Source organism: Magallana gigas, chromosome 3 (assembly GCF_963853765.1).
Source record: "Magallana gigas chromosome 3, xbMagGiga1.1, whole genome shotgun sequence".
Classification (NCBI taxonomy): Eukaryota; Metazoa; Mollusca; class Bivalvia; order Ostreida; family Ostreidae; genus Magallana; species Magallana gigas.
Window position 1 is genome coordinate 10223388 of NC_088855.1, and position 15947 is coordinate 10239334.

Sequence of the window (15947 nt, forward strand, 5' to 3'; positions counted from 1 at the left end):
AGGTCATTTCGTACCCAGAATTCAAATTAATTATCAATATCCAAAAAAATTTAAGTAACGACCAATAACTAATTCAATATAAAAAAAAACATGATCAAAACTTAATTTTGTAGACATCCTAATCTTTGACAGACACATTGTAAAATATTTCCCCAATCTATTTCACCACCCCCCCCCCCCCCAAAAAAAAATAAAATGTGTAAACCAATTCGTATACGATTAAAAAATACAATAAATGTTCAAATTACCCCCAATCTGCCATAAAAATAAAAGCAAATAGGAAGATTATTTGTAGCAATACGATTTTCTTATTTTAAGAAAATATACGTCATTGCTCTTTAATTCATGTTTTATACATACATTTAAAATAAGGGAGTAAAAAGTTAAAATACTTCATGCTGAGAAATATTATCCAGAGATCTGCGATGTAGATACTACATGTAGCTGCAGCCAGGTATTATCCAATATATGTATAAATTACTTCAGACTAGACAATAAGACATCAAAATAATACACATGTATATTGATGGAATCAAAATATTTTTTAACTGTCCCAAGATTTTTGCTTCATGATTAGTTATTCATAAATATCCCTACCTTTGCTAGCCAAGGGTTTGTGATCTCCAGAAGCGGCGCAGATCAAAAACCCTTGGCTTATGAAGATGAAATATTTCAGGGTTCAAACAATATTTATTTTCATACCAGAATGAAAATTTGTTTACAGGTTTTTGTATTTGAATTCCCCCCCTCTCTCTCTCTCTCTCTCTCTCTCTCTCTCTCTCTCTCTCTCTCTCTCTCTCTCTCTCTCTCTGACTTGTTTGGCTGAAAAAGCGGCTGTTAAATACAAATCTATGGAGATTTGTATTGCAAATGATTTCTTTTAGCTGTGTACGTTTCTATAACATTGTCAAAATGTGATGGAAACAGTAACCTGGGGCAGACTATACTCTATAGCATATCAGGGCCGGGCTTGAACAAATTTTACAAACAATAAGATTAGAGTTCAAACAAAACAATTTATGAAATGACATGCCAGAGACGATCTACTGATCTAGCCCCATTGATATTGGCTTCGCCCTCCAAACGGTTACACCGTAAAACATATTCATTACTTAATTTAACTAAACAATAAATTTGAAAGCAGCTTTTAAAAGTAAAACGAATGTATGTGCTCGTACTTGAACGTCGTTTTACTCGATGGATTGTTAGTTCAAACTGTATGTTTACTCATAGAAGTGAACACCGGATGCTGAAGGGGAGTTCTTTTTTTCGATAAAAAAATAGTTAGGTTATTTCATATCAGAAATACATGTAAATTACGGTAAAATCTTTAGATAAGCAATTTTAAAATCATTTATTTGAGATGTAATTTGTTTACAGTATTTATATTATGAATGAGGAAATTGCCTTTAAATAGGCATTAGAAGTTTTCAAAAAAATTCACATGTCCCAGAGAAAGGGGGGGGGGGGGGGGTACCCCCGGTACCCCCCCCCCCCCCCCCCCGGATCCGCCAATGATGAATCTGTTTTAACAATCATAATTATAAGAATCAGTGCCCATCAATGGTACAGTGTATATTAAAACTGATATTCTGAACTCCCTCCTGGATAAAAGTGTTTAAAATGCTGTTCATCGAAGATCGGAAACACTTTGTTCTAGATTGTTCAAAATATGATCAATAAGGCATCTCTTTTACACCACATAACTGACGAACATGATTCCGGGAACTTTCGTATACGGTTCTGTAGTTACACAACATCCGGTGAAATAACAAGGTGCAAGCACGTAGACGGTAGAGAATTTTAAAGATTTTAGCATCGTCATGTCAGAGAAAAAGATTTATAGAGAGTCTGAGGTCACTGGCAAAAAGGACAAATCTACGTGGCTGATCATTCACGACAATGTTTATGATGTGACAAAATTCTTGGAAGAGGTAAGCAACAAGTTGATCACTTCGCAATATCTAGACTGGTCAAAAAGTAGAACTGTGACCTCTATCATGTCTATTTCACAAAGGTTTCAATGTCAGTTTGAAAAGTTTTATGTAATATTTCTATGAATGATATGAATGGTCGACGGTTTGAAATGAATTTTGGGTGATTTTTTTTCAATATTCGCCTCCTCAAGTCAACATCCCCGAAGAAACCGTGCAGCTATCTTTTTTGGTGTGGCTGCTTCATTTTATGAAGCTTTGTATAAGGTTTTTGCCTTCCTCACTGATTACTGATGTCAGATCACAATTAAACATACTAAACGCCCCAAATCAATGTTAAGAATAATGCAGTATAATTTCTTTAACACCTGTCCATTTTCTCGATTTGATAACTGATTAAATGTTGAAAGAATGAATGTTGAAATTCAATGTTTAAAGCTTCGAAATGAAGTCAGAAAACTAGGTAAGAAGTTGCAAGCATCCCCAAATAACTACTATATATAAATCACATTTACATCTTTGAGGAAACATAATAAGTAAGCACAAAAACAGTAAAAATGGTAAATTGAAATATGCATGTGAGAATTTAGCAGGTAAAGCAATTAAGGAAGGCATATTTTATAATCAAATCAAAACTAACAAACTATCACAGTCTTTCACAGACTGTTTTAGGATTGGTTCAATTTATTCGATTTATAAATCATGCATTGTGCAATTTTTGTTCTGTGCTTTGAAATTTGGATATGTGATTTAAAAAAAAAAAAAAAGATTTTGACAAAAATTCAAAATTTTATCTTGAGAGATGATTTAACGGGTTCGTTATAATTAACAAAGCTTCTTATTTAGCATTTGGGGTAGAGTTGGGTGCACTTCCCATTGTTTAATAAGTATACAAAATCTAAACAAGATTGAAATTCAGAAATTCAACCATACTTAAATTTCTCCATTTCCAAGAGGGTTCATTCTATTTTGACTTAGTGAAGAATAAGCGACTTGGCGCCTACGAATTACAGATAGAGGTTGGCAGATAATGCAATCCTATTATTCCAAGGGATGAAAGACATTGTTTTAACTGTCTTACTGTTGTTGAAGAAGGACATCATTTTTTATTTGCTTGTCCTCTTTATAAACAACTACGAAGTGAATATTGTTCACTTTTTAATTACTTACACATGTATATCTTATAAAATTTTTAATCCAGCAGATGTTAAGTCAACAAGAAATATTTTGTAACTTCATACATGAATTTAACATAAAAAATGTATGTACTAACTATATTTGTATACTTATGTATGACTTGCGCCACATGTGGTTTTTGTCAATAAATTGAATTGATTTAACTTGTTTTGAACAGCATCCCGGTGGTGAAGAGGTTCTGTTGGAACAAGCAGGTATGTGCTGTAATCTATAAACTGACTCATCAGTGAGGCCTAAAAAAAAAAGTTGTGTGTTTAGGGTAACCCGACCTAACCTACAAAAATGCCCCTATCCTACCATTTTTAGATGTCTCTTTTTATCTGATTGTGAATTTTATATTATTTCTATTAAAAAATCTGTTTTTAAATATGACACAAACAAACATTCTTAGGATTCATGCAGAAAAAAATATGATAAAATTAAAAAAAATCCCTACCTACCTAACCTAATTTTTTCATTAGTGTTACCCTAAACACACAATTTTTTTTTTATAGGCCTGATAGTAAATGTCAATCATTGGAATCAGTAATTGATATTACTAGACAGTTGGCCATTGTTTTCATCATTGTCTTCATTGTTACAGGCCGAGATGCAACAGAAGCATTTGAAGATGTTGGACATTCCAATGATGCCAGAGAGCTGATGAAAGATTATTTAATAGGCGAACTTCACCCAGTAAGTTCACAAATTGATGATCAAAATGCACCTGAAGGAGCAACTTTTTGACAATCACAACCCTGATAATATAATTGATTCAAAATATGAGATGAAAAAATATTTCATATATCTATAAATGTATAACGAAAATTATTTTAATTTATTTATTTACTTTAGGATGATAAAAAGGGAACATCAGTAAAGGTAAGCAGTATTTTAACAAATGTTTAAGCCTCTATCTGTATCTCTATACAATAGTTAACTTTTGTTATGCAAGTATATTCTTTAATATATGAATGATACGGTCTTGTGGGACTTTGCTGGTGATGAGCGCCGGTAATCAGCTTAAAATCATGATGGATAATTTGTTGCCTACTTATTGGGAATAGTACCGGTAAACAGATTCATATTTGATGACAATTGTTACATAATTTTTTTTCTTCAAAATACATGTAGTTATAATAAAGATGCATGGGCAATCCTGTGCAATAATCTGTACTTATAAAGATATGAAACTTGAAGATGTTATACTAAATATTTCTTAAAAACTAATCATTTTAGCCATGTAATTTAATGAAATAAAACATAACAGTCACAAGTTTTCTTATAACAATACTTTCAGACCAATTTTAAGTTACTCGTACAATTTTGTTGTACATTGTATTTCTTTTTGATTTTCTTGATGAAATTGACATTTTCACTGTCTAAAACATAATGGGAAAGCAGTCCATCTTAATTTTAACATTAAAAGATTTAAGATTACAATTTTTTTGTGACTAAATGAACACAAGATGAATAAATACATGTTCTTGAGAAGGAAATGCAATACATGTATAATTGAACCTCACGGCCCAGGGGCCAGTAATTCTGGTGTTTGGAGAGGGCTCTAACATTGATATAGTATAATACATGTAGTATCTTAACTGAAAATAAAAAATTCACAGACCCCAATTTCATGCAGGTACCGGTAAGGAGGTTGGGGAGTTGGAGTTGCTCCCTTGATCATGTCGTGAAGTATTGGAATTTCTGAGCCCATGGGACCTTATTTTTATTGTAGTCTGTTCTAGGCCTGATTTATCTTTAATTCTGTATATTTCAGACCAACACCTCTTTCAATCCTCCAAATACAGGCTCTGCATCAGGGCAAGTACATTTTTGGTTTTGGGTTTGTTTAATGATTTTAATCAGTAAACATTTTCGATATATATGAACTTTCTGTGATCATTTTAATTTTAATGTATGTACAAGTATCAACTGTGGTTTTATATTTCAGGAACTGGACTGGTTGGTTGCTACCCCTAGGAGTAGCCCTGGCTGCAGCATTTGTCTACAGATACTTCATGTCCCAAGCCAGCTGAAAATCTTATGTTACTTCTAAACCCATTGATGGTTCAACATTCGCAGAATATGGTGATACATTGGAGATTCATTGTGGTTTTATTTTATTTCACACAATCATGTTATGACATTAAGTGTATGTACCAGCAATTTATGACATTATATCGTAGTTCAAACTGAAACTCATGTAAATTATTATTGATTATGTTTACTTTTATGTAAGTTCCAATAAATGTTTAATTTAAATGAATTGATTTTGAGCGCTTTTTAAATCACTTTTTCAATGCTAAGTTTGTTACAACACAAAAGTTATAATTTTGGAATTAGCAAGGTTTTAGTGATCAATAGACATGACAGAACTTCCTAGACAGAATTATGATGTCACAAATTAAACATGATCTGTGCCACACTTTTGAATCTCTTAACCACTTATCAATTATAATTATTTTTTTTGGAGGGGGGGGGGGGGGGGCAAATTGATCAACCAACCTTATTTTCCCATAATGAGATTGCAACCAATAATAATACAAGAAGTTGAACCATTCTATCTTGTACTATAGAAAATGTGATAAATTCATTATTATCTAAATTAATTTAAGTGTACTACCGAAGTACCTTTGTGAAAAATTAATAAAGATGCATAAACTACATAAAAGCTGTAATCAAAAAGATCAAGTTCACACTTCTAATATTTACGTATTTACATGCATATTGTGCAATCTTCTTGCCAGAAATCGAATACACACCGTACTTGATTAACTGCCATTGCATTTGAAAAAGGAAACCAAAACTGACTTTCCATGCCCGTAAACTTCATCAAATTTTTAGAAATTCAATTTGGTATCTTTATTTTGTCAAACAAAACCTGGTGTAGATTTGCTACTAAACAGAAATCTAAGGTCAACTCTGTTTTGTAAATCTTTGCCATTTTTATAGTAAATAGTTTTGTAACTGCATTGGAAGAGGTAGACAACCAACATAGCACTGCATGCTCTTACCTCCCTTCATAACAATACTTTTACGAATGATTCGTTTACATTGCTGTTTTAAAGTAATCTGCTTAAGACGCATAAATGAAAGTACTTCTTCATAATCAGGTTGAAATGTAGGATTCAGGGGTACATATGTATCGGGTGAAAAATCTGATACCCAGAGTCCAGCATTGACAAATTTTTCTAGCAAGGCTAACTGTGTTTCTGGAGTCACAAAGGTTCTTGCACATTCAAAGGGAGTTAATCCCATTGTATTCACTGCTTCAACATTAGCACCACTCGAAACTAAAATATCAGCAAGTTTGTATTCAAAATGAAATACATGGTTATGATGGAACATTTGCCGTCCAAAAATAGCACGTCCATATGTAGTCTTCTTGAAATTGTCAGAATTTTGTATGGACTGACTACAAGCGACATGAAGAGCTGAGTTTCCTTCCTTATTACAAAAATTTACATTGTTGTACATATCCAGTAAGGATTTAGCTGCTAATGTTTGGTTTAAGTAGCAGGCTATAATCAAAGGTGTATTTCCCATTTCATCTTCCGCACAAACATCCGCCCCAGATTTGACGAGTAAATCAATGACTGCTGTTTGTCCATTTTCAGCGGCTCTGTGTAGAGGAGTCCTAGAATGAGAATCTCTACTGTTTACATTAGCTCCATGGTTAATTAGGTCTGAGCAAATACTAAGGTGACCTGCATAAGCTGCATAATGTAGTGCACTTAACTCAGCACTGGTCTTTACATCCAAGTCCACATTCCTTTTCAACAATGCAGAAAGAAACTTAGTTTGATTGAATTTGGATGCAAAGTGAATCGGACAAAGAACATGATTAGACTTTTCACAGGTAGCTGGCTTTTCAGGGTTTGCTCCCTTTTCAAGAAGTAAGATTGCAATGTTTTCAGCATCCATCTCTAAGGAGTATGACAAAGGAGTCTTTGAGTAAATTATTGTTGCATCCAGATCAACGTCTTGACTGATGGTCATTTTCACCATACTTTCATCCACTTTTGAAATGGCTTTTGTCAATTCAAAGAGGAGTTTCTTTTTCTTCATTTTGTCTGAAAGTAGTGCAATATATTGATTAAAATTTCATTTTTGTGAACAATGTATGGGTATATACATGTAGCCATTTGCTCAATTACATTTTCTTAAAAGAACTGTTACCGAATCTACCATATTTTTACAGTCTTATGGAATTAACACGCATCATACTTAATTATTATTCAGTTATTAAATATTGCAGTTCTGGATGCACAAAAGGATATATTTTATCAAAGATGATCAATCAGTGTTTTACAAAATGGTAAAGGTGGGGAGAACCTATGACATATTCATTGCAATTACTCACAACTTACTTTGGTAGAATTGGTTTTTAAAATCTAAATCTGATTGTTATTACTGTAAATTCCTAGTAATTAAAGGCGAGGAATTTATATCCGCGTAAAATCGCGAGAAACACCCATCACGGATTTTAAAATCTCGCCTTTATTTTCTGAGAGTTGGGAACTATAAGAAATATGGAAAAATGTTCTGCGTTCGCGAATTTATATTCTCGCGATTTTGATACAAAACAGTGTTATCGCGGAATTAAGTACATTGTACTCGCGTAATATAAGGAATTTAAAGTAACTATTAAGTACGAATTAGTAAAATATTGTATAGTATGTCCCAAAATATTATTTTCAGCACATTGTCTTGAATCAAACAATATTTATAAATTCTTCAGGGCTCAAACGATTTTCATTCAATATAAAAAAAAAAATCCAAACATTTCTCCTTTGGAAACACCCCCTCTAGCTATAGCTTGTCCGGTGTCAATACACAGCTAAATATAAAAAGTCAATGGGAATTTTGCATTGCAACAGACATGACAGTACCTGAATGATAACATTAAAAAAATTGTGCAAGGTATCCTGGGTGACTTAATAGCTTCCGAATGGAGAAAAGATGTCAACATTTTTCCATTAGAGGTCTCTGTAAGAAATCTGTTATTGAAAAATGCTAATATGCAATAAAGATATCTTGGATATTTCCCCTTTTATCGATTTTAGTTGCACTTCTTAGGTTTGTGTATTGCTATTAGAATTTGTCGGAAAGCAAAAAGATCTTAGGGCAGATTATATATACACCCAGTTTAATTGTAACAATTGGACCGTTTACTGCAATTACCAGTGCTTACCTTTAGGGGTAAACATGTAAAGCACTGGGGCATCTTATCCTATAAGCTCTCTTTTAATGATAAGTATTTATACTATAGGCCTAGTATTAATACGCTACATAAACAGTGGTAAACGGTGAAGAGAGCTGAATGGAATAAGAACATGAAGAACCTCCGATCGGCACGGTGGGTGAAGGATTTAATTGTGTCAAAAAAGTATTGCGTTAGCATCCAAAGGCACCATATAATGAATACAACCGATATGTTTATTTGACTTGAGCATATTGACATAGTCCCATTACCTCTTGATTCGACCATAGCCTGGGTTTCCATTTTTGTACAAAAGTACAAACGTTAAAACGGAGGAATATTCGATAAAACAATTCCTTACACTTCCGGAGTGACAGAAACTTGTTAATTCAACCATCATCACCATTCGTTTATAAATCTCAGTAGCCCATTCGCCTAAAAAGTACATGTACCTATATAAAAAAAAAACCAAAAAAAAAAAAACAACAACCCCAAAACAGAATAATATTTAACCACTGTTAACGGTGTCTTGTTTAAGCATGCCATAAAGTATATGAAAACATAAAAAGTAAAAATCAAAATTTAGGGATCCGCCAACCAACTCCTAATAACAATCACATGATAAACATGTATGAAACTTTAATCTTTGCCGTCTTTTACATTTCCATTTTGTTTCTGTTTTCCAGTCGATCCGAAACTAGACAGGCCTTTGTTGCTACATGGAATGTGCCATCGGAAGTATGCTCTCAAAAATTCAACATTGAGTTTGATCTCAAACAATTCAGGATAGATAGTAACAAAAATACATCATTCATGGGAGAAGAAGTGGTTTTGTTTTATGAACCACTTCCGGGATTATATCCGAAATATCTGTCAAATGGATCGGCCCTTAACGGCGGAATCCCACAAGTAAGATGTAAAAAGTAAATTGTACTTACATGCGCTGATCTAGAAGGGGGGTCGGGGGGGTCCCGACCCCCCTTGGAAAATGAAAATTTATTAAATTTACATAGTAAAATTATCGCGAAAATATGCCTCGGACCCCCCCTGGCAAACACAATTATCCTTCGGACCCCCCCTGGAAAAATTTTCTGGATCCGCGCATGACTTAAATGCATGTACAAAAATGCCGCTGTTCAAAACTTTGCCATTCGCCTCCCTGCAACTTACATATGCATGTATCAAACATACCACATATCACAATATAGAAACGAAACTGTTTTTGATATGATGATTTTTATATGACCAGAGAGTTCCATTCGACCACCACTTCCAGAAAGTGGCAAACGACATCGATGTTCTTGTTCCCGCCAAAGACTTTTTGGGGAAAGGGGTTATTGATTGGGAAAGCTGGAGGCCAATATTTGAAAGAAATACATATGAACCAGATAAACTTATATACATCAACGAGTCAAAGAAACTGGCCAAATCTTTATACCCGGCTTGGAACTCTACAATGATAGGCAAAATGGCGGAAATTATGTTTGAAGAGTCAGCGAGGTACTCTATCACGGTATATACATGTATATTGTAATAAAAATTCGGACAGGTGTGTCAGCTTCCTTAAAATACTGTTATATCAGTGATATAAAGAGAAGATGGGGGAACAAGATAGCACAAATGCCCATTTGGTTAAGTCGTAAAATACAATTTTAAATTAAAATTTTTCAAACTAAATATACTTGATTTTTAAAGCATAGTGGGTCATCTCTCCACGTTTTTGTTGATTGAAATCGGTTTGATTTCCTTTATACCTTATATAGACCATGACAAAAATATGGAGCTAAGACCCACTCTATAAAAGAAAAGTCAATGAAGTTCTAAAAATGACACTATTAGGAGGTTTTGACACGCATACTCCAGTTTAAATCAACCTATTCCAAATATTTAATATATTTAAGGGTTGTTATGGTAAATATACATTGTTTTCAATAATTTAGAAAGAAATTATGAGATTTGTTGATATTTCAATTTTATAGTATCTTATCTATCCTCGTATAGGCAGTTTACACCCATCTTCTAATTATAATGAATCTTACATGAAGTGAGTATATTGGTTTTGTTTTAAAGAAAATTAATGGAAAAGACGTTGATGATAGCCCGAGATTTACGACCACGTGGTTCGTGGGGGTTTTATGGTTTCCCGAGATGTTTCAACTACGAAAAAGATGAAGATAAATGCAGCAAGGAGACGATGAAATTCAATGATCAGTATGGATTGTTTACATATTTAGAATTCAACGACTTTACATGTAAGAGAGAGAGAGAGAGAGAGAGAGAGAGAGAGAGAGAGAGAGAGAGAGAGAGAGAGAGAGAGAGAGAGAGAGAGAGAGAGAGAGAGAATGTATCATACAATCATGTATAATTACTCTCCAATATTTCAGACTAAGTTGGTTGTTCCGAGCCAGTAAGTCGCTGTACCCTTCCATATATCTATCCTCCAAGTTCCCCTCCCCTTCTAGCCGTCAGAAGCGTGTACAAGGGATCCTGAACGAAACTCTGAGAGTCCATTCTCGTTTTTCTACAAGCAATACGCGAATGCACGCATACAGTACTTACAGATACACGGACAATGACATGTTCTATTCACAGGTACCGTATATAATCCAAAGGAATTCAATGAAAATTCAATAATGTTGTGAGATAAATGAAATTTATAGGAAATTTTCCATTTGTCATGTTACGTTTGTTAAGTACATGTACCATCTGTTTTGATGATGAAGGAGGACCTAATTAACTCCATTGGGCAGTCCTTTGACGCTGGGATGGACGGGGTAATACTCTGGGATAGCAGTAAGAACTTCAAATCTCGGGCGGACTGCCAAAATGTCAAAGATTACCTTCAATTTTCTCTTGGACCTCTCGTAAAAAAAGTCATCGATTTTGCCGAGAAATGCGGTGCGGCTTTGTGCAGTGGACACGGGAAATGCGTGCGCAATTCTTGGGTGAAATCTACCGGACTGCAGTTATTTCTTGCACATAGTGTGCATGTACATGTATATGATTTTGAAAATTATGAATGTAAATGTTATAAAGGATGGCTTGGTACACAATGTAACCAACCAAGCTAACAGTTTAGACCGATAACTTAGCAGCACATATACTAGTATACATCTATACGCCATATACATGTATTTACCCCATTATTGCATTAACATTCAAGCTTTACCAAAATTCTTCAGAGGAGAAAATACTCATTTTAAAACTCAGCTAGATTCTTCAATTAAAAAACCCCAGAAAATTCTGCCTGTTTATTGCAATGCTTAGCAGTCGACTTTGAAGTTGGTCAGTGCGACTTTTATAATGGTGTTCATGTCGGAAGGTCTGTTGCTGCAGATGGCGCTACGTTGAGCGTGGGCCGCGGAAGAGCTGCGTACATACTCTATATGGAAGACAGGCTGCAGAGAGAAAGGAGCTGATAAATGACTGCAGTGTTTAAGTTCTTTTGTACTTTTTGATATATATCAATACATTCATTATAGTGTATTGAAAGAAATATACATGAATACATGTGCCCTTTGCTAATATTCAATCACAAGTTAAAAATCATGACATAAAAAATTGTCATGAATTATTTGTGATAATTTTAATACACAATTTAAAAATAATTGCTTGAAAATTTTGCCATGACTAATTTTTTTGATGATTTAAACTTGAAATTGAAAATAATATGCAGTTAGTACACACGCTTTACATGATTGTAATAACTACATCTTATACTGTATTGCCACAACCTGCCAATCTGATTTTTTTTTATAGTTTTATATTTACATGTATCTACCAAGTGTTATTCCCTAAATGTCTTACGGAAACTTATAGTTAATTCATAGCTCTATAGAAACAGCCAGACTGGAATAAACACGCCCCGTTTATCGATTGATCGAAATTTACAGCGGCTGACACTGACATGAAAGTGACAGGTCTGAAATTGACACGCCGTGTTTATCGATCGGTCAAGACTTACAACTACCTAAGAAAAATCACGGACTGCACGAAATAATCATGATGATGTCAAAGCTCAAAGTCTCACAGGAGACGATGTAGCTGTTTCTTTTCGCTAACGTACTTATGTATGTTAACAGTAATTAAGTGAATTTTACTTGCTTTTACTTTTGCTTTTGTCGCTACCTTCATATCCCTAATGAATCACCAAAGAAAGCATTTTATTGTTTAAATGTTGCAAATTCTATGCGCAGACTGTGAGTTATTTTATTCATACATGGGACAGTGTTAATCCTTTTAATTACATTATATGTAAAAATAGCTATGCGAAACCTCTATATCATATCTACCTTTCTGGCATCAAAGAATGGCTGGTACAGAAGACAGTTTTTTTGAACATTGTAACGAAATTGTTCACAAGATTCATTGATGGCAAAATCAAAGTCGTGAAGTAGGTCTTTGATTTGTAACAAATCATTCTTGAGTCCAATGGCAAGTCCATGGTTGTGAGCCTCTGAAATATAAATTAATTTAGGCACAATGAAATTAAGATGCACGTCCCCATTTTGATTGTCCTTTTTAGAAAGAATATATGATTTGTCAATAGTTTTCATGGTAAGCAAAATGTGTGTTATTTGTATTTCATCTTAAAGATGGTTAACTTTTAGATCTATTTTATAATATAATGCATGGTTTCATTTTTTTCACTAATTTTTATTAATTGTGTTGTTGAGTCGATCTATTTATCGAAAAAAGAAACTCTGCAGAATTGTTTACAAGTACTTGAAGCATTGAATTTTACCGAATACACGAACATTAAGGTAGTCCATCAATAACTATCATATTTCATATCTTACAGATTGCAAGTTTGATCACTAATATCTTAGTGTGATTTTAAGGTAAGGTTTGCGGCTTGCATTTTTTAGAGGTTGTACCAAAGTTACATACCATTTTGTTCACTATACTAAAGTCTTTTTTCTCATGAAATTCAAATGAATTTTGCCCGTCCCGTTTTATAACTACAAAAGGTCAAAGTTCATGATTTCCAATTTTCATTTTGATGAAATGTAAACAATTTCGTGAAAATATGTACATTTTATATGTGACTATTATGGGGGTTATTTATGCTTAAAATGTTCGAAAATAATATCACTATTAATATCATGATTCACTTTTATTGATTTCTGATGAACTATCTAAAAATAGAATAAAATGCAACAAAAGTCATAATTTTGGACTACTATTATGTAAACGAAAACATCTTATTTGAAACCTTTCCAAGTCCACCGATTTCAGGAAAAACGTATCTTAGAATATGTGTAATCTGATGTTTCTAAAACACTATTCAAAACAATATGATGCGGATTTCGTTTTCGTGGAAATTGATAAAATGCTTGTGTTCTCTTATTTTTTCATTGAAACTAAAAAAACCCGCGAAATAAAAAAAACCTGAAATCAATTATGACGTCATATAAATTTTGACGTCATAACTGAAATAAAGGGTAGTTGGTGTTACGTCACAATGAAAATGTGTGAGTTATCTCCCTGTAACCGCAAACCTTACCTAAGGAGTTTATTCAATAATAAAGTTTCACCTTTGAAATCTTAAAAAAAAAATTAATAAATTTATCATATGTTGAAAAAATACATTTTTAAATTATATTTCTTTAGTACAAGTAATTTTCTCACATTTCTCTTGGTAAAAAGTTGCAAAAGCTTTCTCCGTCTTCTAATATGCTAAAATTATTCATAGTTTACCATACATATTTTCAGAAAATGATTTTTTAAATTTTCCGTTAGGGCAGACAACTCTTAAAAAGTTTTAAGTGCCAAAAGTTCATTTCATTGACTACATACATACACCCAAGTTTGGTTTATGTCAGCCATATAATAGCTTTAAAATATGTATTTGATGTAGTAAAGATCAATCAAAATTGTTAAATTCACCTTAGTTAGATGGACTACCTTAATGCCAACGAGCTTTGCATGACGAAATCAAAATACTAAAGACGATTCATATGGTAAGAATACTTTATTTAGATACTTACGGTACATTTAGTATATACACTTACCTCTGGCTAGGAATCGGTTATAATCTATCTGGTTGTCGTAGGTGAGGTTGAAGCCCAGGTCGCTTTGGGTATACCCATCTACATTGCCGGGGTCCACGCCATGGCAACCTTGCTGCTGCGCCATCTGGATGCGTTTTCTCATGACGTCTCTGATTCTGAGAACGAAAATTTAAATCGCTTTATTCAAAATCAACCGTATCTGTAAAAGAATACAATGTACGTGTATCGTAATTATTCTGCATGCATCTTAAATTTTTGTAATTATGCATTATGGATATTAATGAATGCCACACAATAATTTTTTTTAATATAAAAGCTTGGAATTTTCTCAGAAAACAGAAGCTTTGAGTAATGTTATGATGATAATCTGACCCCTGACCTGGTATCCCTGATGTCCACCCAGCGTTCGCCCCTCCATGTTGTTACCCCGTTACCCAGAGCGTCAGGGGGAAACTGGCCTATATCTGGTCTCCAGTCCTCGTAAGTTCCGGCTGAGAAGTAGCAGACTACTTTTTTACCCTTGCTAAAATATGGCGTTAACTATTTAGTAATCACACTGTTCTCGCAAAGATGCTTTTTTACCATGACATCATTGAAGATTAGATAATTATCCACATTTTCCATACTTATTTATTTTTACTCATTCGGATTGGATTTGCCATTTTGAAACAATTTAGATCAAGAGGAAATGTGATATTATTTTAAATTAAGCATTACATTACATTTCACGGGTCGAAAACGTATAGTGGGATATACATGCCTCATCCCCTTCACTTTTTCTTATCTTCTCCCAGATACATGTATAAATTATATGCTTTTAAAGTACCTGAGTAGCTCAGGAATAATTCCCCTGCGGTCGAACAAATCAACGACGTAAACGTCCTCATGTATACTGCTGTTGACTAGGATCTCTCCAACGACGTTATTCCATGACATATGCTGATGCGGATGCCAATATGATCCGAACACCTCGACTACACTGAGCGTGAATAATATTACATGTAGAACAAACATATTGGATAAGGAAATTCATGCAAGAGCGATGCATTTATAGTTTTCTCTTATCTATAACCCACTTCTTGTTTTAGGCAGGACTAACCTGATTCCGTTGAACCTGAACGTAATATTTCTAACAGAAAAGTGCTATATTTGCACGTAACAGTATGTCATCTAGATTTGTGGCAGCTATTTCAGTATTAACAGAGTACTACTATACTAGAATTCAGAGGCGGATCCAGCAATTTGGAAAAGGGGGGGGGGGGTTCCATTCGATGAAAACCAAAAATTTGCAAAATTCATCATTTGTCAATAAACAAGGACCTTTTTAACGTTTTCCGTGCGTATACAACTGTATTTTATAAACATTTATCTCATCACTTTCTATTTCACATCTATTTCAACAGCAGAGTGCACTGCATTATTGAGCGTTTTGCCGTTTTGGTTTAGGTAAGGAAGATTTGCATACTATCTAGCCACAAGACACACAAGTCTCCATGCAGCAATGAGAAAGTGCGTCTATGCTTGACTGAAAAGAAACACTAAGAAGCAAAAAATAACTCAGACTAATTACGACAAACTATTATAAAAATTGATATTTTGGTAATTTTTTTTATGTCTTTG

At 33.7% G+C, this 15947-nt stretch overlaps 4 protein-coding genes across 4 annotated transcripts; 2 read left to right on the top strand and 2 right to left on the bottom strand.

Moving 5' to 3' along the window:
* Nucleotides 1-1769: 1769 nt before the first annotated feature.
* LOC105346614 (cytochrome b5-like) lies at nucleotides 1770-5372 on the top strand. Its single transcript, NM_001305298.1, is given in 6 exon segments — nucleotides 1770-1934; nucleotides 3289-3325; nucleotides 3715-3806; nucleotides 3966-3992; nucleotides 4888-4931; nucleotides 5062-5372. Coding segments are annotated over 6 exon segments (396 nt in total). The 5' UTR covers nucleotides 1770-1823; the 3' UTR covers nucleotides 5147-5372.
* Nucleotides 5373-5584: 212 nt separating this feature from the next.
* LOC105346615 (serine/threonine-protein phosphatase 6 regulatory ankyrin repeat subunit A) lies at nucleotides 5585-8783 on the bottom strand. Its single transcript, XM_011455279.4, has 2 exons — nucleotides 8586-8783; nucleotides 5585-7183 (listed from the first exon to the last, which is right to left on the bottom strand). The coding sequence occupies exons 1-2, from the start codon at nucleotides 8614-8616 to the stop codon at nucleotides 6057-6059; spliced, it is 1158 nt and encodes a 385-aa protein (XP_011453581.3). The 5' UTR covers nucleotides 8617-8783; the 3' UTR covers nucleotides 5585-6056.
* A 132-nt stretch (nucleotides 8784-8915) lies between these two features.
* Nucleotides 8916-11404, top strand: LOC105346616 (hyaluronidase-1). Its single transcript, XM_011455280.4, has 5 exons — nucleotides 8916-9222; nucleotides 9563-9813; nucleotides 10384-10524; nucleotides 10698-10905; nucleotides 11037-11404. The coding sequence occupies exons 1-5, from the start codon at nucleotides 8932-8934 to the stop codon at nucleotides 11382-11384; spliced, it is 1239 nt and encodes a 412-aa protein (XP_011453582.3). The 5' UTR covers nucleotides 8916-8931; the 3' UTR covers nucleotides 11385-11404.
* Nucleotides 11405-11549: 145 nt separating this feature from the next.
* LOC105329279 (uncharacterized) lies at nucleotides 11550-15362 on the bottom strand. The gene is made up of 5 exons (XM_034481877.2): nucleotides 15154-15362; nucleotides 14707-14850; nucleotides 14328-14482; nucleotides 12606-12769; nucleotides 11550-11711 (listed from the first exon to the last, which is right to left on the bottom strand). The coding sequence occupies exons 1-5, from the start codon at nucleotides 15339-15341 to the stop codon at nucleotides 11577-11579; spliced, it is 786 nt and encodes a 261-aa protein (XP_034337768.2). The 5' UTR covers nucleotides 15342-15362; the 3' UTR covers nucleotides 11550-11576.
* Nucleotides 15363-15947: the final 585 nt, after the last annotated feature.